The 26379-nt window shown below is 44.5% G+C and overlaps 1 protein-coding gene and 1 long non-coding RNA gene across 2 annotated transcripts in view; one reads left to right on the top strand and one right to left on the bottom strand.

Annotated features, from left to right (window-relative positions):
- The window catches only part of LOC115202831 (SH3 and multiple ankyrin repeat domains protein 2), a 246326-nt gene that overhangs the window by 149928 nt on the left and 70019 nt on the right, over nt 1-26379 (bottom strand). Inside the window, exon 2 of the mRNA XM_029766886.1 lies at nt 3780-4002. Coding sequence (XP_029622746.1) covers nt 3780-3950 — 171 coding nt within the window. The 5' untranslated portion in view covers nt 3951-4002. The remainder of the gene's footprint in view (nt 1-3779; nt 4003-26379) is intronic.
- On the top strand, nt 9840-11605 carry LOC115202832 (uncharacterized). Its single transcript, XR_003880073.1, has 3 exons — nt 9840-9895; nt 10182-10839; nt 11201-11605. It is a non-coding gene; the product is annotated as an uncharacterized LOC115202832 (long non-coding RNA).

Below are 26379 nucleotides of genomic sequence, written 5' to 3' on the forward strand. Positions count from 1 at the left end.
CCGGGCCGTTGACCGTCACTGGAGACTCTGGACTGTGAACCATCATTGGAAGCTCTGGACTGTAAACCGTCGCTGGAGGTTCCGGGCTGTAGAAGCGCACTGGAGGCCTAGTGCGGGGAGCAGGCACAGGACGTACCGGGCTGGGGAGGCACACTGGAGGCCTGGTGCATGGAGCCGGTACAGGACATACCGGGCTGGGGAGGCGCACAGGAGGCTTGTTGCGTAGATCCGGCACAGGTGGCACCGGACTGGTGACACGCACTTCAAGGCGAGTGCAGGGAGCAGGCACAGGACGTACCGGGCTGAGGAGGCGCACTGGAGGCCTGGTGGGTGGAGCCGGCACAGGACGTACCGGGCTGGTGACACGCACTTCAGGCAGGGTGCGGGGAGCTAGCACAGGCCTCATCAGACTGCTGACAGGCTCTTCAGGTCGAGTGCCGTGCAGAACACACCTACATAAAATTTCTCTCCTCTCTCTCTCCCAACTTCTCCATCGCCTCCCTGACGGTCTCTGGCTCTTCAGGGCGAGTGCGAGGAGCTGGCACAGATGGCACCGGACAGGTGTCACGCTCTTCAGCACGCCTGCGCTGCAGCATACTCCTAGCCAAAACCTCTCCCCGGTATCCCTCATTGAACTCCTCCAGAGACTCCCATTCAGGCTCTGGCACTCTCCGCTGCTCAGCCGTCCGCCCCATGTGCCCCCCCCAAAAAAAAATATTGGGGTTTCTGTGGCTGCGGTCCCCAGCGTTGTTGCTGTCCTTCCTGTGTCCTCTGCGACTCCTGCCAAGGAAGGGTCTCGTGTCCTCCCATGATCTCCTTCCATGTCCAAAACTCCTTTACCTCATGAACACGCTGCTTGATCCTTGTGTGGTGGGATATTCTGTCACGGTGCTGATAAGAGACGGAGCAAGGCGCAGTGTTTGTTGAGTTCCACATATTTATTTAAAGTGAAACTTCTTCAACCAAAACAATAAACAAGCAACACAACGTGACTACGTGGTGTAACAATCACCACCACAAACAAACAATATCCCACAAAGCAGGTGGGAACAGGGAACCCTTAAGTATGATCCCCAATTAGAGACAACGAACATCAGCTGCCTCTAATTGGGAACCACACTAAGAGCACCAACATAGAAATGGACTAGAACACCCCCTTAGTCACGCTCTGACCTAAACACCATAGAGAACCAAGGGCTCTAGGGTCAGGGCGTGACAACAGAAAAACAGTTGTTCATTGTAGGTGTTCTCCCTCCCTCCAATTCAAAAGGACTTTATTGGCATGGGAAACATGTGTTTACATTGCCAAAGCAAGTGAAATGAACAATAAACAAAAGTGAGAAGACCAGATCTGGGGAAGGGTGACAAACCATTTCTGCAGCAGTCCCGAGGAACACAGTGTCCTCCATCATTCTTAAATCGAAGAAGTTTGGAACGACTAAAACTCTTCCTAGAGCTGGCCGCCCAGCCAAACTGAGCAATCGGGGTTGAAGGGCCTTGGTAGGAAGGTGACCAAGAACATGATGGTCACTCTGACTGAGCTCCAGAGTTCCTCTGTGGAGATGGGAGAAACTTCCAGAAGGACAACTATCTCTGCAGCACTCCACCAATCAGGCCTTTATGGTAGAGTGGCCAGACGGAAGCCACTCCTCAGTAAAAGGCACATGACAGACCGTTTAGAGTTTGCCAAAAGGCACAAGAGTCTCTGGTCTGATGAAAGCAAGATTGAACTCTTTGGCCTGAATGCCAAGCGTCAGGTCTAGAGGAAACCATGCACCATACCTACGGTGAAGCATGGTAGTGGTAGCATCATGCTGTGGGGATGTTTTTCAGAGGCTGGAACTGGGAGACCAGTCAGGATCGAGGGAAAGATGAATGGAGCAAATTGCAGAGAGATCCTTGATGAAACATTGCTCCAGAGCACCCAGGACCTCAGACTGGGGCAAAGGTTCACCTTCCAGCAGGACAACAACCCTAAGCACCTTGCCAAGACAACATTGGAGTGGCTTCGCGACAAGTCTCTGAATGTCCTTGAGTGGCCCAGCCAGAGCCCGGACTTGAACCCGATCGAACATCTCTGGAGAGACCTGAAATTAGCTGTGCAGTGACACTCCCCATCCAACCTGACAGAGCTTAAGAGGATCTGCAGAGAAGAATGGGAAAAACTCCACAAATACAGGTGTGCCAAGCTTGTAGCGTCATACCCAAGAAGACTCGAGACTGTAATTGCTGCCAAAGGTGCTTCAACAAAGTACTCAGTGAAGGTTCTGAATACTTGTGTAAATGTGATAGTTATTTTTAATACATTTGCAAAAAAAATGTAAAACCTGTTTTTGTTCGTCATTATGGGATATTGTGTGTAGATTGATGAGGGCTGAGGGGACTGTTCTCTAGGATCATCTCTCTGTAGGTGAGGGCTTTGTGGTGGAACGTGTGGGCATCGCTTCCTTTTAGGTGGTTGTAGAATTTAACAGCTCTTTTCTGGATAACTAGCAGGTATAGTCCCAATTATACTCTGCATGCATTATTTTGGGTTTTGCATTGTACACAAATAATATTTTTGTAGGATTCTGCATGCAGTCTCATTTTGTGAATTCTTGGTTGGTGAGTGGACTCCAGACCTCACAACCATAGAGGGCATTGGGCTCTATAGCTGACTGAAATATTTTTAGCCAGATCCTAATTGGGATTTTGAGTTTTATGTTTCTTTTGATGGCGTAGAAGGCCCTTCTTTCCTTGTCTCATAGAGCGTCCACAGTCTCGTGGAACTGGTTCTAACCAGAATAGAAAGAGGAGTGGGAGGCCCCGGTGCACAACTGAGCAAGAGGACAAGTACATTAGAGTGTCTAGTTTGAGAAACAGAAGCCTCACAAGTCCTCAACTGGCAGCTTCATTAAATAGTACCCGCAAAACACCAGTCTCAACATCAACAGTGAAGAGGCGACCCCGGGATGCTGGCCTTCTAGGCAGAGTTGCAAAGAAAAAGCCATATCTCAGACTGGCCAATAAAAAGGAAAGATTAAGATGGGCAAAAGAACACAGACACTGGACAGACGCCTCACAAGTCCCTCAAAACACCAGTCTCAACATCAACAGTGAAGAGGCGATGCCGGGATGCTGCACCAGGCACGGTCAATCAATCCCAGCTCAATAATTTGAAAATATTCAAAATAGTATTTGAAGCCAGGTCTGGTAATAAGAGAGGAATGCAGAGCGACATGCATGTCCCCATATATTTGCGAGATACACACATCAACGTCCATACAACGCCCACAGATTGTTCACACAGCGTGTGTTCTCCGACAGGCGAAATGGTGCAACACAGCCAGGATAATGGATGGCCAGAGCTGGCTTAAATCAAAGGCATTATACCAAAGGGAAATGAGAGAAAGAGAGGATGTTAGTAAGTGTAATCTAAGACTTCATCATTTGAACTTCTTTTGCAAGCCAGGCATTCAAAACCTATGAGTCGGTCTATAAGTCTAGGAGTAAACAGTTCTATAAAGAAAAATGGGTGTAAAAAAACACTCCAAAGGTAACCCATAAGTTGGTACATCAAACAATAGGGTCTTTCTGGCTCATACAAACATACAACTCCTTCACACACGTTCCTGAGTAAATATAGGCAAGCGCACACACACACACACACACACACACACACACACACACACACACACACACACACACACACACACACACACACACACACACACACACACACACACACACACACACACACACACACACACACACACACACACACACACACACACACTCACTGTCTGCTGCAGGTCGGGGATGACGATGCGGACGACCAGGGAGTGAGTGTGTATGTCGTCCATGTGTCTGGGGGCCGGCTCGGCGGTGGCGCTTATGGTCTCGTAGGTGGTCTCCTCACGGGAGCTGTCAGAGGCGGAGTCCTCTGAGTAGTCAGAACAACTCTGGGCCATCTCATCCTCACATGGGACTCCGGGGCATAGTCAGTAGGCCGGACAAATTCAGCTATGGAGGAGTAGAAAACTATGAGTAAAAAACGTAGAAAAAACTATTTTGAGACGAATCCTAAATTCCACTTGTCAAATTTTCACTTAGTCTTTGATATGAATTGATATGAATGCATGACGAAGTGAAAATCCGACGTTAAAATTCACCCCTTGTAGAAGATAAGCTCTAATAATGCTCTATGTAGCAACAGTTGAAGTCGGAAGTTTACATACACTTAGGTTGGAATCATTAAAAGTCATTTTTTCAACCACTCCACATATTTCTTGTTAACAAACTAGAGTATGGCATGTCGGTTAGGACATCTATTTTGTTCATGACACAAGTCATTTTTCCAACAATTGTTTACAGACAGATTATTTCACTGTATCACAATTCCAGTGGGTCAGAAGTTTACATACACTAAGTTGACTGTGCCTTTAAACAGCTTGGAAAATTCCAGAAAATGATGTCATGGCTTTAGAAGCTTCTGATAGCCTAATTGACATCATTTGAGTCAATTGGAGGTGTACCTTTGGATGTATTTCAAGGCCTACCTTCAAACTCAGTGCCTCTTTGCTTGACATCATGGGAAAATCAAAAGGAATCAGCCAAGACCTCAGAAAACAATTGTAGACCTCCACAAGTCTGATTCAATTTCCAAACGCCTGAAGGTACCACGTTCATCTGTACAAACAATAGTACGCAAGTATAAACACCATGGGACCATGCAGCCGTCATACCGCTCAGGAAGGAGAGATGAACATACTTTCGTGCGAAAAATGCAAATCAATCCCAGAACAACAGCAAAGGACCTTGTGAAGATGCTGGAGGAAACAGGTACAAAAGTATCTATATCCACAGTAAAATGAGTCCTATATCGACATAACCTGAAAGGCCGCTCAGCAAGGAAGAAGCCACTGTTCCAAAACCGCCATAAAAAAAGTCAGATTACGGTTTGCAACTGCACATGGGGACAATGATCGTACTTTTTGGAGAAACGTCCTCTGGTCTGATAAAACAAAAATAGAACTGTTTGGCCATAATGACCATCATTATGTTTGGAGGAAAAAGGGGGAGGCTTGCAAGCCGAAGAAACCCATCCCAACTGTGAAGCACAGGGGTGGCAGCATCATGTTGTGGGGGTGCTTTGCTGCAGGAGGGACTGGTGCACTTCACAAAATAGATGGCATCATGAGGCACAAAAATTATGTGGATATATTGAAACAACATCTCAAGACATCAGTCAGGAAGTTAAAGCTTGGTTGCAAATGGGTCTTCCAAATGGACAATGACCCCAAGCATACTTCCAAAGTTGTGGCAAAATGGCTTAAGGACAACAAAGTCAAGGTATTGAGTGGCCATCACAAAGCCCTGACCTCAATCCTATAGAAAATTTGTGGGCAGAACTGAAAAAGTGTGTGCGAGCAAGGAGGCCTACAAACCTGACTCAGTTACACCAGCTCTGTCAGGAGGAATGGGCCAAAATTCACCCAACTTATTGTGGGAAGCTTGTGGAATGCTACCTGAAACGTTTGACCCAAGTTAAACAATTTAAAGGCAATGCTACCAAATACTAATTGAGTATATGTAAACTTCTGACCCACTGGGAATGTGATGAAAGAAATAAAAGCTGAAATAAATCATTCTCTCTACTATTATTCTGACAGTTCACATTCTTAAAATAAAGGGGTGATCCTAACTGACCTAAGACAGGGAATTTCTACTAGGATTAAATGTCAGGATTTGTGAAAACTGAGTTTTCACTTCAACTGTATATAGTCATGTTCATGATGTGCTTATAAATGTGCAATGCATGTATATAGTTAATATTCAGAGAATAGAGATAATACTGTAGACTGGGCTGATTGTACTTTTCTCTCACTTTAATGTGGTTTAGTACAAATGTGATTCAGACAGTCAAGATTCAGATTCAGGGCAGTTCTCTCAATATTAGGCTACTGGGCAGATTGTACAATTCTCTCAGGTCAAAGTGGCCTAATAACAAAAATTACTTGACATACCTAAACAATGGCTAGTCAACCTTTCAGAAAATTACCATAGTAAGATTATACAATACATGACATTTTCTGTTACAGTACAAGCAAGCGAAAGACAAAGACATCATGGGATATCTCATTCAACATGGCACTGTAGGTTAAAAAAGCAATGATATGTGAACTAAGAAAATATGTCTCTATCCTCTCAATAAATACTTTTTGACAGTTGCAGGGCACAATTGTTATCTGTGTTCAATAAGGATTGATATGAGGGCATTAGGCTGTGTTTAGACAGGCAGCCCAATTGTGATCTTTTTTCCACTAATTGGTATTTTGACCAATCACATCAGATCTTTTCACATCAGAACTTTATCAGAGCTGATCTGATTGGTCAAAAGATCAATTAGTGAAAAAAAGATCACAATTGGGCTATTTATCTAAACACAGCCTTAGTGACACACCCCTCATCAACCCTCCACATTTCTATTCTGTTTCTCATTTCAATGAAATAGGAGACAAGTGCTTAGCCCTGATTGAGGAATCTCTTCACTCTTCACTCTCAAAACCAATAAAACATTGCTGTAACATTGTCTGAAGGTGGAATGGATGGAATCAGACAGGCAAACATAATATTTCCATGGGCAACATCTGACATCTAAGACGTTCATCCATCATAATGATGAATTCAAATATTTTTATTTGTGTTGATATTGTCCAGATATGAGACGCTATCAAATAAATTGGTACAATATTGCTTTAGGCACCAGTTTGATAGCTGGCATTTTCAGTCTTTGTATTACACTTCACCAACGAGGGTTGTGGATAGATGGAGTAGAGCTATGGACCAAGTTGCATGTTCGAGTCACGTCGTGGACAATTGTAGCATTTTATTTTACCCTACCCCTTTTTCTAAGCTTAACCTAATTATCCTATCCTGCTACATTAATTATCCTAACCTGCTACTTTTGTTCTCCTTACCTGCTACAGTATGTAAGTAATCACCGTCCGTAGCTGCACTCCATCTAGCCAAAACCACAAAAGAGGGATCTTTTGCTTTTTCTCTAACCAAGACACAGATCCCATATGACTTAGATTGGCAGGAAATAAGTGGACAATTTGACCTGCTCAATGGTTTAGCACAAACACTGTCTTGTACACAGAGGCACACAGTTTTAGGTATCCTGGAAATGAACCAGTCTGGCCTAATACTCCACTCAGTATAACCACTCCCTTGACCCTATGGTCATTATATTACAGATGATCTCATTAACCTTAATAAAACATATGACTCACTCACTCACTCACTCACTCACTCACTCAAGACGTCAAATGCATTACAATGGTGATTATTGTAATGCATTTGACGTCTTGAGTGAGTGAGTGACTGTCATTTATAATTCCTGATCTCCAATGGTAATCAGCACTCATACTTTAAACACTGGCTAAAAAATACAACAAATAAACCGTAAAGCCCTTCCTTTAAGTCCCCTTTAATCTTGTGATGCAGAAAGGAAGATAATGAAATCATACAATTAGCATGTGAATGTTAATACTGTGTGGTGGAAACTAGCTTTTGGAGGTGATCTAAAATATACATTTCATTGAGTTCTTCTTGCAGAGTACTGACGAGTACTTTGGCACTGACGAGAGTTCTAATGTAGTATTGACTGAATTAAAATCAGTTTCAGTTTCACTGCGATCAATTTTAGCTTTTCTCTTTTCAATTTACCTGATTCTGGATCAGTAGCCTGTAATTGTTAGCTATCTACTTTTTAGGACATGATTCAATATAATATAATATAATATAATATGGGGCGGCAGGTGATTAACAGCATTGGGCCAGTAATTGAAAGGTCGCTGGTAAGAATCCCAAAGCCAACTATGTTAAAAACCTGTCAATGTGCCCTCGAGCAAGGCATTTAACCCAAATTGCTCCTGTAAGTCACTCTTTAACCATGTGGTTGTGTGCAGAGGTAAAGGGGAAGAAAATATTAATTTACTTCTAACAGACACATACTGTTGTACAAGTGTCTTTGGTCAGAGCCCAAGCCCAGACAAGCCCAGTCCCCTATGAGCCTGATGTTGTCAGAATAAACCCAGTTATTTCCTGCACTGTGTGTCCCTGTTACAGATGGTGTTACTATATTGACCAGATGCTTGTCAATAACACAGCATACATGAACAAGTGCACACAAGGCAATGTAGGGTAATTATGACTGTGTTATTCAATGATGACTAGCACAACGATGGATACAAGTAGTGTAAGCATCCGATTACCAGTACATTAGTCTAGTCACAGATCTGTTTGTCTGTCTTGCAAACTCCTTTATGTTAATCTATTCTAAGTATATAACAATGGCCATTCTGAGATTAAGTAAAATAAAACTCTGTTTCTTTGGGAGGGAAAATACCCTTCACATATCACTTAGAGTATAGATGTTTGAAAGCCCAAGGAGAAAGAGCAACGTTTCGCTAACCTTCAAAAATCTTTCCTCTCGAGGGGCCACTAGAGGCGCAATGTGCGACTGACATGTTTTCCGTTAGCTCTCGCTTTATTCTTTAAATGTATGTACATTTTGCAGTAAAACCATATTTATGGTGTACTGGGCCATACGCACTACCCTCTGCAGTGTCTTGTGGTAGAATGCCTAGAAGTTGCCATACCAAGCTGTATGCCTTCCCTGTAGCTCAGTTGGTAGAGCATGGTGTTTGCAATGCCAGGGTTGTGGGTTCGATTCCCACGGGGGGCCAGCACAGAAAAAAAAAACGTATGAAATGTATGCATTCACTTCTGTAAGTCGCTCTGCATAAGAGCGTCTGCTAAATGACTAAAATGTAAAATGTAAATGTAAATGATGCAGCCAGTCAAGATGCTTTCAATGGTACAGCTGTAGAGCTTTTTGAGGATCTGATGGCTGATGCCTAATCTTTTCAGCCTACTGAGATGGAAGAGGCGTTGTTGTGCCCTCTTCACGACTGTGTTGGTGTGTTTGGACCATGATTGTTCCTTAGTGATGTTGACACAGAAGAACTTGCTGTCTCATCGTCATCAGTGATCAGGCCTACCACCATTGTGTCGTCGTAAAACGTAATGATGGTGTTGGAGTCATATGCGGCCACGCAGTCGTGTGTGAACAGAGAGTACAGGAGGGGACTGAGCACGCACCCCTGAGGGGCCCCCGTGTTGAGGGTCAGAGTGGCGGATATGTTGTTGCCTACCCTCACCACCTGGGAGGGTAGGCAACAATATGGGAATGAATGAGGATTCATTCCCATAAAAATAGTCATTTTTTCTTTTGCGGACAATTTAATTTTTGGGACATTTCTGACCCGGACAAAATTCCCCAAGCACTTTCCAATTGTTTGTGCAGTTCAAGTCTGCAGACATTTGCTAATCTCCCGTCAGAACAGAATCTGCACACGTGTTCACATTTTCCATCTGTTGCCCTCATTGTTTTCGTTACTAGTAATAACTTTGGAAATGTGTGCGTTTCTATCAAAGTAAGTGCCTTATTACGTTGTAATCGTAGCGTACTGTATGTATGGAGCATAATAGATTTGTGCATATTCTTTATAACCGCGGACACGTGAGGTAACGTTACTCATTTTATAACCTTTATGTTATATTCAATCGTGCTTAGGTAGCTAGCTACATTCTTCTATTAGCTCTGTAAAACAATGCTAGTTGCGTCGGAGAAGTATTAGCTTGTGTTGTATTTTGAAGCTACCCTGGCCTTATGACTCCCTAGTGGCGCGGCGGTCAATGGCACTGCATCTCAGTGCTACATCTCATCACTACAGACACCGTGGTTCAAATCCAGGCTGTATCACAACTGGCTGTGATTGGGAGTCCCATAGGGCAGCGCACAATTGGCCCAGCGTTGTCCGAGTTTGGCCGGTGTAGGCCATCATAGGTAAATAATAATTTGTTGTTAAATGACTTGCCTAGTTAAATAAAATAAAACATATGACCATGGTTTGTTTATTTGGTCTATTCAGCATAGCTCTGTTCTGCCCTGCCTTGCCCCCTTGTGGAGCTCAAAAGTTAGTTTCTTACTGTTATAACTCAAATCTGTGATTTTGTAAATGCAATAAACTATTTTTATAGCAGTGTTTATTATGTTATTTGTAATATTGTTTTATTGCTATATCCTTATATTGTATTCTAATTAATAATTCCTCTTTATTCTGTACTTTCAGAAACCACAAACAGTATTTGCCAATATCATAACTGGAACTGGACATCTTTCCAGCTGAAGATTGAGGACAGCTTTTGTATGCTAACGTACACTCCTTAACAGTTTTACTGGATGAAAACACAGCAAGAAAACACATAGGCCAATATGTAATAGTCGTCTATTTTATTGAAGTATTGGTAGTTGGTTCAACAACAATTTGTTTTACTAGAGGACAAAAAAATGGAATATGCATAACCCATATTTAATATTCATGCAGTGACTGAATAACAACTGCATTTCCACCCCCACCTCTAAAGGCATAGTATCATGGCAGGTCACCTGTCAGGTCAGTCAGTCACTTATTGCTGCAGATGTGCTCAATAATGCTTGAGCATGTGATACTCCTCAAAGCATGGTGAAATACATAGAGGTGTATCACAAGCTAAACACATGTATTTTGTCATCTTCCTCTGCTTACTTCTCCTGGCGCCAGACAGGCAGACTTTGCAGTGCCTCCGTGTGCGACTACCTTGAGCAGCAGTTTGAGGGACTTTGCAGGAAAAATGCCGTGCAGTGAGGCGTAGGGGATTGTCTACAGCAGGGCGACCCCCAGTGGAGGGGCGCCGAGGGGTGTGGTGCTCCTCCAACAGCTCTCTCATGAGGTTCTCTCTGTATTTTTGGTAGGTAATTACTTTACCTATGAGGGAGTGGGGAGGATGAGGAAAGTTAGAGGATGATGAGGCAGTGGGTAGGTCGGTGAGATATTGTCACTGTAATTGCATAATGGATTTGTATGTGAACTGTACATCCAATTACAAAAATACCTTGTTCAGTAATCATCTCACCTGTTAGTTGGCGGTGAACTATGCTGCCGTTGAGGACAGCAGTGTCGATCAGCTGGAAAAATGTCTTCTTATACCACTTGGTCGTTTTCCGAGTGCATTCCACAAAGCTGTTTATCATGTCCGCCTTATCCACGGCCCCCATTTTGAGGTTATAGTCTAGCACACAATCTGGTTTGATCTTTCTCTCTCCCGTCAGGTGGTCCACCTTCCCTGTGGCCGACATGGTTGCTGTATGGACAGTGGAGAGGACATGGACGTCTCGTTTGTCATGCCACTTTACTGCCAGCTGTTGACCGTTCTCCTGGAACTCCACCTACCCTCTCTGCATCTTCCTGCATCCGAATGCCGGCATCCCCTTCCTGTTCGACCTGACTGTGCCACAGGCCCCTGTGCTGTTGGAGAGCAGATGCTGGAAGAGTGTGGGACTGCTGTACCAATTGTCCACATACAAAGTGTGTCCCTTGCCGAGATGAGGAGCCAGCATGGTCATCACCACGGACCCGGACACCCCAAGCCCCTCATAATGTTTGATGTCAGTGGTGGACCCTGTGTAAACTATAATATCCTGGACAAATCCTGTCTTCACGTCGCACATGACAAAGAACTTGACCCCAAACCTATGCCTTTTGGAGGGAATATATTGACGGAACGCCAGCCTACCTTTCCATAACATCAGGGACTCATCAATGCATAGGTCCTTGTATGGCACAAAGACCCGACCAAATGCTGATGTCAGGCTGATAAGAACAATTCTTATTTGGTATAACGGGTCACTTAGGATGGCAGTAGCATTGTTGACGAAATGCAGGCATCGCAGCAGAATTAGGAAACGGTCTTGGGAAAAGAGGGTGGCAAAGAAGGGAGTTGCAAACATCTGTGCTCCAGTAGTCTCTTAGGGAGTTCTTCTTTACTATCCCCATGAGGAGGACTGTCACCAGGAAGGTATACATTTCACTAATTGTGGTTGTCACCCATTTAGCGAGTTTCCCTCTCACTCCTGGCTCTCTCTTCTCCTGTAGCTCCAAGGCATAGCGATTGGTCTCCTGTACTATGTTTCCCACGAGCTCCTCTGTCAGAAACAACTTGAAGCACTCTGCCTCAGTTGGAAATGGCAAGGGGCGTTGCACTCCAGACTGGGACTCGTCAAAGCAAACAGCAGGGCCAGGAGGGGTGAAATGACTGGCGGCCTTCCAGCTACCACAGAACTCTTGTACTTCATCCACTGTCGGTCTGCCTCCATCACCACCAGCATCTTCAAAGGGACCTGGTACTTCGTCAGTGGACAAGGGAACCTCAGATTCAGGGTTCTCAATGGCTACAAGGTTGGGGGGCAGCTCCTCACTGTCACTGTCAGAATCTGATTCCTGACTTTCATACTCAGACTCATTGTCAGAATTTTAAAAAATCTCCAGAATTTCCACATTTGTGAGTTGTCTCCTTTTGAAAGACATTGCTAATGCTATAGCTTAGCTCACTAGCTACATACATAAACAACAACACTGAATGGCTCAGAGTGAGAGGGTACGTGATTGACTGCCGGCATGCGTCACTTGTATCAATAAATCACCATCAGAAAATGTTTTGTGTGGTAATTATTTGTGTATTTACTGTTTTATTCACATGTTTTCAATTCTAGGTGACAAATCATGCATTCCGATTCTTGCATAGATTGTAATGGGCACATATTATGTGTGTAAAATACTTATTTGAAGGTTATACTGATTATGATGAGCTAAGCTAATTCCAGCTATGTGTATGGAGCCATGCTTGTTGCATTCTGGGTTTCACGTAATTGTCTTACCAAAGATGTTATAACAAAATGAGGTGAGTAAGAGTTCACTCATTTTTTGAGGACTTCTGGAAATGAATGGTGGGATGTGAACGACGGTAGACACACCCCTTCAACGTGCATACTATAAACAGACCAAACTAATTTTGTCTGTTATTATCTTCGGTTTCTGTGAGGAAAAAAATGCATGGCTGCGCGCTGAAACTAATCGTCAGATTACTTTCGATTTCGAGAAAGTTTTTTACTCAATTATTTTGATCAACGGTGAGCAAACCCGTGATGGGATTAATTGTACATAGTAATTGCTATTAGCTAATTCATAGTGTAGTTTATGTCAGCCGAGAGTTAGAAAATATGACCGCTTGTGTTGCGTCAATCTTTCCTCAGCGCAAGGACAAATGTAGCCTACATTTTTCCGGTTAGGATGATTGTGTTATGCTATAGATACTTCTGTGAATATCTGAACATTGCATCCAAAAATAAACTGCTCACATTCTGGACATAACTTTGTAAGGACTGTGTTTGTGTAAATAGTTTCTGAAAAAAGTGTGGCCAGCTCAAATGTTGATTGTTGCGTCATTCGAAACTGGCCGTTCTAAATGAGCATTCTAAATTAGTGTTCTAATCACACGGGGTGTGATCGTACGCTTCAGGGACCACTGTAGAACGATCACACCCCGTGTGATGGTACGTGTGAAAGGGTTAACTTAGTGAAGAGCTTGGAGGGCACTATGGAGTTGAATGCTGAGCTGTAGTTAATGAACAGCATTCTCACATAAGTGTTCCTTTTTTGTAGGTGGGAAAGGGCAGTGTTGAGTGCAATATAGATTGTGTCATCTTTGGGTCTGTTGGGGCGGTATGCGAATTGGAGTGGGTCCATGGTTTCTGGGATGATGGTGTTGATGTGAGCCATGACCAGCCTTTCAAAGTATGTCATGGCTACACATGTGAGTGCTACGGGGCGGTAGTCATTTAGACAGGTTTATTGGCGCTCGTAGGCACAGGGACAATAGTGGTTTGCTTGAAACATGTAGATATTACAGACTGTGTCAGAGAGAGGTTTGAAAATGTCAGTGAAGACACTTGCTGGTCAGCGCATGATCTGAGTATGCATCCTGGTAATCCAATCTGCGGCCTTGTGAATGTTAACCTGTTTAAAGGTCTTACTCACATTGGCTACGGAGAGCGTGATCATACCGTCGTCTGGAGCAGCTGGTGTTCAGTGTTTTGGCTTTTATATCGGGTTTCTTATAAGCATCCGGATTAGTGTCCTGCTCCTTGAAAGCTGTTGCTTGTAATCCATGGCTTCTGGTTGGGATACGTACAGTCGTGGCCAAAGGTTTTGAGAATGACACAAATATAAATTTTCACAAAGTCTGCTGCCTCAGTTTGTATGATGGCAATTTGCATATACTCCAGAATGTTATGAAGAGTGATCAGATGACTTGCAATTAATTGCAAAGTCCCTCTTTGCCATGCAAATGAACTGAATCCCCCAAAAACATTTCCACTGCATTTCAGCCCTGTCACAAAAGGACCAGCTGACATCATGTCAGTGATTCTCTCGTTAAGACAGCTGTGAGTGTTGACGAGGACAAGGCTGGAGATCACTCTGCCATGCTGTTTGAGTTCGAACAACAGACTGGAAGCTTCAAAAGGAGGGTGGTGCTTGGAATCATTGTTCTTCCTCCGTCAACCATGGTTACCTGCAAGGAAACACGTGCTGTCAACATTGCTTTGCACAAAAAGGGCTTCACAGGCAAGGATATTGCTGCCAGTAAGATTGCACCTAAATCAACCATTTATCAGATCATCAAGAACTTCAAGAAGAGCGGTTCAATTGTTGTGAAGAAGGCTTCAGGGCGCCCAAGAAAGTCCAGCAAGCGCCAGGACCGTCTCCTAAAGTTGATTCAGCTGCAGGATCGGGGCACAACCAGTACAGAGCTTGCTCAGGAATGGCAGCAGGCAGGTGTGAGTGCATCTGCACGCACAGTGAGGCGAAGACTTTTGGAGGATGGCCTCGTGTCAAGAAGGGCAGCAAAGAAGCCACTTCTCTCCAGGAAAAACATCAGGGACAGACTGATACTCTGCAAAAGGTACAGGGATTGGACTGCTGAGGACTGGGGTAAAGTCATTTTCTCTGATGAATCCCCTTTCCAATTGTTTGGGGCATCCAGAAAAAAGCTGGTCCGGAGAAGACAAGGTAAGCGCTACCATCAGTCAAGTCATGCCAACAGTAAAGCATCCTGACACCATTTATTTGTGGGGTTGCTTCTCAGCCAAGGGAGTGTGCTCACTCACAAGTTTGCCTAAGAACACATCCATGAATAAAAAATGGTACCAACACATCCTCCGAGAGCAACTTCTCCCAACCATCCAGGAACAGTTTGGTGAAGAACAATGCCTTTTCCAGCATGATGGAGAACCTTGCAATAAGGCAAATGTGATAACTAAGTGGCTTGGGGAACAAAACATCGATATTTTGGGTCCATGGCCAGGAAACTCCCCAGACCTTAATCCCATTGAGAATTTGTGGTCAATCCTCAAGAGGCGGGTGGACAAACAAAAACCCACAAATTCTGACAAACTCCAAGCATTGATTATGGAAGAATGGGCTGCCATCAGTCAGGATGTGGCCCAGAAGTTAATTGACAGCATGCCAGGGCGGATTGCAGAGGTCTTGAAAAAGAAGGGTCAACACTGCAAATATTGACTCTTTGCATCAACTTCATGTAATTGTCAATAAAACCTTTGACATTTATGAAATGCTTGTAATTATACTTCAGTATTCCATAGTAACATCTGACAAAAATATCTAAAGACACTGAAGCAGCAAACTTTGTGAAAATTAATATTTGTGTCATTCTCAAAACTTTTGGCCACAACTGTACATATGATCACTCTGGGGACAATGTCTTCGATGGACATTATTCATGAAGCTGGTGACTGGTTCCCTCAATGCCATTGGATGAATCCCGGAAGATATTCCAGTCTCTGTTAGCAAAACAGTCCTGTAGCTTAGCATCCGATTCATCGGACCACTTCTGTATTGTGTGTCACTGGAACTTCCTGTTTGTGTTTTTGCTTGTAAGCAAGAGGATAGAGTTATAATCAGATTTTCCAAATGGAGGGCGGGGAAAAGCTTTGTATGTGTCTCTGTGTATGGAGTGAAGATGATCTTGAGTTTTTATCCTTTAGTTATATAGGTGACATGCTGGTAGAAAATAGGTAAAATGGATTGCAGTTTTCCTGCATTAAAATCACCGTCTACTAGGAGCTCGCCTCTGAAGTGCTGCCTTTTATTGTTTGCTTATGTCCCTATACAACTCATTGAGTGCGGTCTTAGTAACAGCATCGGTTTGTGGTGGTAAATAGACAGCCATGAAAATACAGATAAAAACTGTCTTGGTAAATTGTATGGTCTACAGCTTATCATGAAGTATTCTAATATTAGAGATTGCGCACCAGCTGTTGTTAAAAAAGAGACACGAACCACCACCCCTGATCTTACCGGACTCTGCTGTTCTGTCCTGCTGATATATAGAAAAACTAGCTAGATTTATATAATCCATGTCCTTAATGCCGAGAAGCATAGTATATTACCGTTTTAAATGTGCCGAGGCTACGTTTTTTTGTTTGTTCTTTACTTCAACGTTGTACATTTTGAACGTTATTTATACACAGCAAACTTTCAAAGTTGCACAGAAATTGATTTTGGCTGTACGTTGAGACAACATCCAACTAGTTTGATTTTGGCAATTTTACTGGAGAGTGAATTATTTAGTTCTAATGTTGGCATGTTTCTTTTCCATATTTTTCCCAAGTATCTTACATTATTAATCTTACACAAGTTATCTTACACAAGTTATCCTGGGGGTTTTGGGTATTCATTGCTTTTTCACTCTGTGCTCTAATGACAGGGGTGTATAACGGGGGTGCTCAGGGTGGCTGATATAATACCATCAAGTTGTAGCGGTATTGTTAGAGAGGAGTAAAGATAAAAAAATTGTTTGGGCACCAGGTATTAACCTCTTATGGCTAGGGGGCAGTATTTTCACGGCTGGATAAAAAACGTACCCGATTTAATCTGATTATTAGTCCTGCCCAGAAACTAGAATATGCATATAATTATTAGCTTTGGATAGAAAACACTCCAAAGTTTCTAAAACTGTTTGAATGGTGTCTGTGAGTATAACAGAACTCCTATGGCAGGCAAAAACCTGAGAAGGTTCTGTTCAGGAAGTACCCTGTCTGAACATTTCTTGCCCTTGTTGATTCTCTCTATCTATTACAAGGGATCTCTGCTGTTACGTGACACTTCCCACGTCTCCAATGGGCTCTCAGAGCCCGGGAAAAACAGGAATGACGTAATTCAAAGCCCTGGCTGAAACACACGAGAGCAAAAGCTAAGTGGGCTATCAGTGGAGAAATGCTTACGCTCGTGACCTGCCCCGCCCCCGTCTTTCGGTTTTTCCCTCAGTTTACAGACATGCAGATTCCTGGTCGGAATATTATCGCTTTTCTACGAGATAAATTGCATAAAAATTGGTTTTAAACAGCGGTTGACATGCTTCGAAGTACGGTAATGGAATATTTAGAAATGTTTTGTCACGTTCTGCGCCATGCGCACGACCGTGATTTACCATTGGGATAGTGTCTAGAACGCACGAACAAAACGCCGCTGTTTGGATATAACGATGGATTATTTGGGACCAAACCAACATTTGTTATTGAAGTAGAAGTCCTGGGAGTGCATTCTGACGAAGAACAGGAAAGGTAAGACCATTTTTCTTATAGGAAATGTGATTTTGGTGAAGGCTAAACTGGTTGGGTGTCTAAATAGCTAGCCCTGTGATGCCGGGCTATGTACTTAGAATATTGCAAAATGTGCTTCATCCGAAAAGCTATTTTAAAATCGGACATATCGAGTGCATAGAGGAGTTCTGTATCTATAATTCTTAAAATAATTGTTATGCTTTTTGTGAACGTTTATCGTGAGTAATTTAGTAAATTCACCGGAAGTGTTCGGTGGGAATGCTAGTTCTGAACGTCACATGCTAATGTAAAAATTTGGTTTTTGATATAAATATGAACTTGATTGAACAGACATGCATGTATTGTATAACATAATGTCCTAGGTGTGTCATCTGATGAAGATAATCAAAGGTTAGTGCTGCATTTAGCTGTGGTTTGGGTTTATGTGACATTATATGCTAGCTTGAAAAATGGGTGTCTGATTATTTCTGGCTGGGTACTCTGCTGACATAATCTAATGTTTTGCTTTCGCTGTAAAGCCTTTTTGAAATCGGACAGTGTGGTTAGATTAACGAGAGTCTAGTTTTTAAAATGGCCTGTTTGCCAGATAGCCAGTCACACCCTGATCTGTTTCACCTGTCTTTGTGATTGTCTCCACCTCCCTCCAGGTGTCACCCATCTTCCCCATTATCCCCTGTGTATTTATACCTGTGTTCTCTGTTTGTCTGTTGCCAGTTTGTCTTGTTTGTCAAGTCAACCAGCGTTTTTTGTATCAGCTCTGCTTTTCCCCAGTTTCTCTTTTCTCGTCCCCCTGGTTTTGACCGTTCCCTGTCCTGACCCTGAGCCCGCCCGCCTGTCCACTCTGCCTGCCCCTGGCCCTGAGCCTGCCTGCCTGACGTCCTGTACCTTTGCCCATTTCCTGGGGTTCGCCAACTTCTATCGCCGCTTCATCCGGGGTTACAGCACCCTGGCTTCCCCCCTGTCAGCACTCACTTCTCCCAAGGTTCAGTTCATGTGGTCGCCTGCTGCTGACCGGGCGTTCCGGGACCTCAAACACCGCCTCACCACTGCTCCCATCCTGGTTCATCCTGACCCTTCCCGTCAGTTCGTGGTGGAGGCTGATGCGTCAGATGTAGGAGTGGGGGCGGTCCTGTCCCAGCGTATTGGTATTGGTATTGGTATTGTCCCTGGTATTGAAACTACATCCCTTTGCCTTCTTCTCCCATCGCTTCAATGCCATGGAGAAAAACTACGATGTGGGAAATTGTGAGCTTCTCGCAGTGAAGATGGCGTTGGAGGAATGGAGGCACTGGCTGCAAGGGGCGGAACAACTGTTTATTGTATGGACCGACCACAAAAATCTGGAGTATCTCACGCACCGCCAAACACCTCAACTCCAGGCAAGCTAGATGGGCCCTGCTGTTCACACGGTTCAACTTCTCCCTCTCATATCGGCCGGGATCCAAGAATGTCAAGTCGGATGCACTGTCTCGCCATTATAGCTCTACGGCTATTACCCTGGAGCCAGAGACCATCCTTCCCACCTCGTGCCTGGCAACGGCACTCAGAAGGTGTATAGGGAAACAGGTCCAGAAGGCATAGCGTTCCCAGCCGAACCCCGGGGGGGTCCTCATAACCGGATATTTGTGCCTGATGCAGTCCGCTCTGCAGTCCTGGAGTGGGCCCACTCCTCCAGACTAGCCTGCTGCCTGGGTTCGCGCCAGCGTTTGTGTGACGACGCTTTTGGTGGCCCACCATGGTTCCTGACGTCTCCGCATTTGTCGCCGCTTGCACAGTGAGTGCTCAGAACAAGACTTCTCGGCAAGCTCTGGCTGGCCTTCTGCAACCTCTGCGTGTTACTCACCGTCCCTGGTCCCACATATCCCTGGATTTCATCATGGGTCTCCCCCCATCTGAGGGCAACACTGCCATCCTGACGGTGGTCAACCGGTTTTCCAAGGCCGCCCACTTCATTCCTCTCCCCAAACTACCCTCGGCCAAGGAGACAGCCTAGCTCATGGCGCAGCATGTCTTCCGGATCCATGGACTGCCCATGGACAAGGTCTCCGACCGAGGCCCTCAGTTCTTGTCCCGGTTCTGGAAGGCATTCTGCACCCTCGTTGGGTCATTGGCCAGCCTGTCCTCTGGATTCCACCCCCAGTCCAATGGCCAGTCGGACCTTGAGACAACTCTACGCTACCTGGACTCCGCCAACCCCACCACCTGGAGCCAGCAGCTGGTGTGGGTGGAATACGCACGCAACACCCTTCCCTGCTCTGCCAAGGGCCTATCGCCTATTGAATGTTCCCTGGGGTATCAGCCCCCACTCTTCCCCAAGCAGGAGGAAAAAGTCAGCGTACCTTCTGCCCAGATGTTTGTCAGCCGCTGTCGTCGTACCTGGTGGAGAGCCCGGTCGGCCCTCCTCAAGACCACCTCCAGGTATCGACGACAAGCGAATCACCATCGGACCCCGGCATCATCTCGGGCAGAAGGTATGGCAATCCACCCGGGATCTGCCCCTCCGGGTGGAATCGCGCAAACTCTTTATTGGCCCGTTTCCCATCTCAAAAATGATTAGTCCCTCTGTTCGTCTTAGTCCCGCTGTTCGTCTTCCGTTGCCCCGTACCCTTTGTATACACCCCACCTTTCATGTGTCCTGAGTTAAACCCATGTCTCACAGCCCTTTGTCTCCTGTTTCCAGTTTACAATTTACAAGATAGAACCCAGTCATCAACATTAAAGGATTTGCAATAATGTGTATTAACTGCCAGTGGAGGATTGCAGAGGGTATGAATGGGAGGGGGGTTCACAGACAAAACAAAGGCCTAAAATGTAAAATCTTCTCGGCCACATGTTAATAGTACCACACCACATCAAGTTCAAATAACAATACACAATAAACTCGCAAGCAGCCTCCCTTTAAAACCTGTTGGGGCTAGGGGGCAGTATTTGCACAGCCGGATAAAAAACATACCCGATTTAAACTGATTAGTACTCTTGCCCAGAAATGAGAATATGCATATAATTAGTAGATTATGATAGAAAACACTCTAAAGTTTCTAAAACTGTTTGAATGGTGTCTGTGAGTATAACAGAACTCATATGGCAGGCCAGAACCTGAGAAGATTCCATACAGGAAGTGCCCTGTCTGACAATTTGTTGTCCTTCTGTTGCATATCTATCGAAAATACAGCATCTGTGCTGTAACGTCACATTTTCTAAGGCTTCCATTGGCTCTCTAAAGCTGCCAGAAAGTGGAATGGGGTGTCTGCTGTCTCTGGGCAAAGAACTGCAGCTCTGTTTGTAAGTGGTCAGCCTGGGGACAGTGAGACTGAGATGCGCGGTCACGCACTACTCCATTTTTTTCTTTCAGCCTTTGAATGAATACAACTTTAGCCGGTTGGAATATTATTGCTATTTTACGAGAACAATCGCATAAAAATTGATTTTAAACAGCGTTTGACATGCTTCTAAGTACGGTAAATTAATATTTTGAATTTTTTGGTCTCGAAATGCGCTTGCGGTATTTGGATATAACTATGGATTATTTGGAACCAAAACAACATTTGTTGTTGAAGTAGAAGTCCTGGGAGTGCATTCTGATGAAGAACAGCAAAGGTAATCCAATTTTTCTAATAGTAATTCTGAGTTTAGTGAGCCCCAAACTTGGTGGGTGTCAAAATAGCTAGCCGTGATGGCCGAGCTATGTACTCAGAATATTGCAAAATGTGCTTTTGCCGAAAAGCTATTTTAAAATCTGACATAGCGTTTGCATAAAGGAGTTCTGTATCTATAATTCTTAAAATAATTGTTATGTATTTTCTCAACATTTATCATGAGTAATTTAGTAAATTCACCGGAAGTTTTCGGTGGGTATGCTAGTTCTGAACATCACATGCTAATGTAAAAAGCTGTTTTTTGATATAAATATGAACTTGATTGAACAAAACATGCATGTATTGTATAACATAATGTCCTAGGAGTGTCATCTGATGAAGATCATCAAAGGTTAGTGCTGCATTTAGCTGTGGTTTTGGTTTTTGTGACATATATGCTTGCTTTGAAAATGGCTGTGTGATTATTTTTGGCAGGGTACTCTCCTGACATAATCTAATGTTTTGCTTTCGCTGTAAAGCCTTTTTGAAATCGGACAATGTGGTTAGATTAACGAGAGTCTAGTTTTTAAAATGGTGTAAAATAGTCATATGTTTGAGAAATTGAAGTTATAGCATTTTTGAGGTATTTGTATTTCGCGCCACGCGATTCCACTGGCTGTTGACTAGGGTGGGACGCAAACGTCCCACCTAGCCCATAGAAGTTAACTAAAATGCCAACCCAAATACGTCTGGCAGGGCATATAATAGTCCAGCGACACTGAACATCAATGGGAAGCGCATAAAAAAAAAATCTGCTGCAGTGTAAAGCAGTGGAACGATAGAGGGAAGAGAGAGGGGGTCTTAGCCGTTGACTTCAAGCTTGCAGTTGCACTGTCTCTCTGTCTGATGTTTTGTTGCTTTGCACGTCACAGCTTCGCAACAATGTTGCTACTAATCCATGCGATTAATAACCGGTGCGGTCCCAAAAGATAACAACCACGACCTAGAGCAGTAACACATGATCGCGCTGAAAATTAACAAGACTTCTGCAGCATTGCACACACTATCAAACTGCCGTGCCAACCGAGAGTTACCTCCAGAAAGCCGGAAGAGCTATCTTTATCTCCTCCCTACTGCTAAAGCGCTCCTAATGTGGCAGCGCACGGTGAAGGCTGCGTGCAGGATTTTGCCACAAAGTGCATTTCATGGAACGGCAAAGGGGCTGTGATGATCGTCGTTACATAATCTAAAGACATGCCTTTTATCAATAATCAGACATCGCAAACATTAATGGTTTATGAAAAGCACATATTCGTTAATGGTATAACCTGGGGTTAGCGATGTCCTTTTGGTAAATTATTACCTGGTATTTCCTCATTGATTGTAGAGAGTTATCTGTTCATTTCGTGGTCAGGGAATTGACGGGCAATGGGATGCGTTCAAGAGTGCATGATTTATTCAGTGTACGGGATAGTGGAAGTTTCGTATCCCGGGTGGACGTACATGTTCATATCCCAGATTGTATTCATGGTTGCACCATTATTGGTATGTGTGCTCAAGGTTATTGATGTGTGTGTAGTATCTGAAGACGTTTAGATGTTAATTCATGCTGTTGAATGTTAATTGAAAAGGATGTGAAAGGGCTTCTTCCCATTGGTCAGATGCATGATGGATATTGGTATCCAAACCTGGTCATTTCTGTGTTTGAGAGACAGATAGGGCCAAGACAGGGTAATGTGGGGTTAGCAATGTCCTTTAGGTAAATTATTACCTGGAACTTCGTCTTCAGATGCAACACAACAACTGAGGACAGGTGATTTTTACTTACTAAGTGCTTCATCACTCGGCAGTCCCGTTCTGTGGGCTTGTGTGGCCAACCACTTTGCGGCTGAGCAGTTGTTTCTCCTAGACGTTTGCACTACACAATAACAGCACCTATAGTTGTCCTCTCTATTTGACGAACTGACTTGTATTGTTACATTCTCCCCTTCCGACAACCTACAACCATGGCCAGTGCATGTAACTCCACCCCCTGGGCTGACACCGAGGCTGACATTGGGCCAGCCTTCACTTCTCCTCTGTCATCACACACAGCGTAACCCGTAACTCTCTTCCCTTCTGTGGTCATGTAACTACAGCCATCTGTATACAATACTTTTCCCGATTCTAATGTTGTCTCTTGCAAATCAGGCTTAGGTTTTGGAATGCAGTAAGTAGTACGGTGTGTGGTCCCGACCAACGCCGTCCCAACACTCCCACCTGGTGAATCTTGATGTACACTCAATCTCCAGGAGTCAGCCCGTGCTCTCGGTTATCTCCTGGCACCTGTTCCTTGTGTGCAGTTTTCACCTGGGAATATACACACTGCAAAGCATGGGTCATTTTCTGACAATATGACAACGTAGATTCTCCCATTATTGCCAAATCACTCATTTGTGACATGTGAATAACAGCCCCTGGAACCCTCATCGGTCTGCCAGTCACCACTTCGTGTGGCGTGAGTCCAGTAGTAGCGTTAGTTGACGCCCTCATTGACATCAGTACCACGGGTAAATTCATAACCCAGTCTTTCCCTGCAGTACCTAAGGTCTTGGCCAATTTCTTCTTAATCGAACGATTCTGACGCTCTGTAATCCATGCCGCTTGCGGCCTATACGGACAATGAAAAGCATGGGAGATTCCCAAAGCCTTACATGCCGCTTGTAGCACTTTAGAAGTGAAATGTGTTCCTTGATCGGCATCTAATGTCTGAAATAAGCCCCATCTCGGTATCACTTCCCTCATCCAAGTTTGTGCCACATAGTTCGCTGATGCTGTGGAAGTTGCAAATACTTCCGTCAATCTTGAAAATCTGTCCACCACCACCAATGCATGGGTCTTCCCCCTGCTTCAAGGGAGTGGCCCTATAAAATCATTCTGCAATGATGCGAATGGTCCTTCCGGCAAGGGTTGCTGTCGCGCAGGAGTAGGCATTGTTGGTGCAATATTATGTTGGGCACATATCAAACATATTTTAACCCAGTCCCAAAATGTTCCTAACACTCCCTTTCCCCACCACGTCGTCTTGAACTGAGAGTACATGTTCACAGCCGATTGATGAGTTGGTCCATGATACATTTCAGAAAGAGTAACATGTATCCCACTTGGCGCCACGGGCCTTCCAGTGGTAGGGTTATACCATAACCCTTCACTGTCTACTTGGCACCCCTGCTCTAACCACACCCACATTTCTTTCTTGTTAGTTTGCTGCTGTAAATCTTTTAGTCTCCCAATCCCAGCCTTCATATTCACAATATTTACATGTGGTTCTCTAACACTTTCTCTCACCAAGGCAGCCGCCTTAGCCATTTCGTCTGCTCTACGATTACCTATGGCGATTTTATCTATATGACTAGTATGAGCTTCACATTTCACTACTGCTAATTTACTGGGCAACTGACATGCTTCTAATAATGCCTCGACCTCTAGTCCATTTTTTATTGGTGTTCCTGTCGCTGTTAACATGCCCCGTTGTGACCACAATGTACCAAAATCATGAACTACTCCAAATGCATACCGAAGGCTTTTCATTTGTATTGAACCTTTATTTAACTAGGCAAGTCTGTTATTAAGAACAAATTCTTATTTACAATGACGGTCTACGAAAAGGCAAAAAGTCTCCTGCGGGGACGGGGGCTAGGATTAAAATAAAAAGAAATGTATTAAAAATATAGGACAAAACACGACAAGAGAGACAACACAACACTACATAAAGAGAGACTTAAGACAACAACATAATATGGCAGCAACACATGACAAAACAGCATGGTAGCAACTAGAGGTCGACCGATTATGATTTTTCAACGCCGATACCGATACCGATTATTGGGGGGGCACAAAATGCCTATGCCGATTAATCGGCTGATTTTTATATGTATATATATATATATATATATATATATATATAAAAAAATAAAGGGAACACTAAAATAACACATCCTAGATCTGAATGAATGAAATAATCTTATTAAAAACTTTTTTCTTTACATAGTTGAATGTGCTGACAACAAAATCACACAAAAATAATCAATGGAAATCCAATTTATCAACCCATGGAGGTCTGGATTTGGAGTCACACTCAAAATTAAAGTGGAAAACCACACTACAGGCTGATCCAACTTTGATGTAATGTCCTTAAAACAAGTCAAAATGAGGCTCAGTAGTGTGTGTGGCCTCCACGTGCCTGTATGACCTCCCTACAATGCCTGGGCATGCTCCTGATGAGGTGGCGGATGGTCTCCTGAGGGATCTCCTCCCAGACCTGGACTAAAGCATCCGCCAACTCCTGGACAGTCTGTGGTGCAATGTGGCGTTGGTGGATGGAGCGAGACATGATGTCCCAGATGAGCTCAATTGGATTCAGGTCTGGGGAACAGGCGGGCCAGTCCATAGCATCAATGCCTTCCTCTTGCAGGAACTGCTGACACACTCCAGCCACATGAGGTCTAGCATTGTCTTGCATTAGGAGGAACCCAGGGCCAACCGCACCAGCATATGGTCTCACAAGGGGTCTGAGGATCTCATCTCGGTACCTAATGGCAGTCAGGCTACCTCTGGCGAGCACATGGAGGGCTGTGTGGCCCCCCAAAGAAATGCCACCCCACACCATGACTGACCCACCGCCAAACCGGTCATGCTGGAGGATGTTGCAGGCAGCAGAACGTTCTCCACGGCGTCTCCAGACTCTGTCACGTCTGTCACCTGCTCAGTGTGAACCTGCTTTCATCTGTGAAGAGCACAGGGTGCCAGTGGCGAATTTGCCAATCTTGGTGTTCTCTGGCAAATGCCAAACGTCCTGCACGGTGTTGGGCTGTAAGCACAACCCCCACCTGTGGACGTCGGGCCCTCATACCACCCTCATGGAGTCTGTTTCTGACCGTTTGAGCAGACACATGCACATTTGTGGCCTGCTGGAGGTCATTTTGCAGGGCTCTGGCAGTGCTCCTCCTGCTCCTCCTTGCACAAAGGCGGAGGTAGCGGTCCTGCTGCTGGGTTGTTGCCCTCCTACGGCCTCCTCCACGTCTCCTGATGTACTGGCCTGTCTCCTGGTAGCGCCTCCATGCTCTGGACACTACGCTGACAGACACAGCAAACCTTCTTGACACAGCTCGCATTGATGTGCCATCCTGGATGAGCTGCACTACCTGAGCCACATGTGTGGGTTGTAGACTCCGTCTCATGCTACCACTAGAGTGA

This window comes from Salmo trutta, chromosome 12 (genome assembly GCF_901001165.1).
Source record: "Salmo trutta chromosome 12, fSalTru1.1, whole genome shotgun sequence".
In the NCBI taxonomy this organism is placed as follows: Eukaryota; Metazoa; Chordata; class Actinopteri; order Salmoniformes; family Salmonidae; genus Salmo; species Salmo trutta.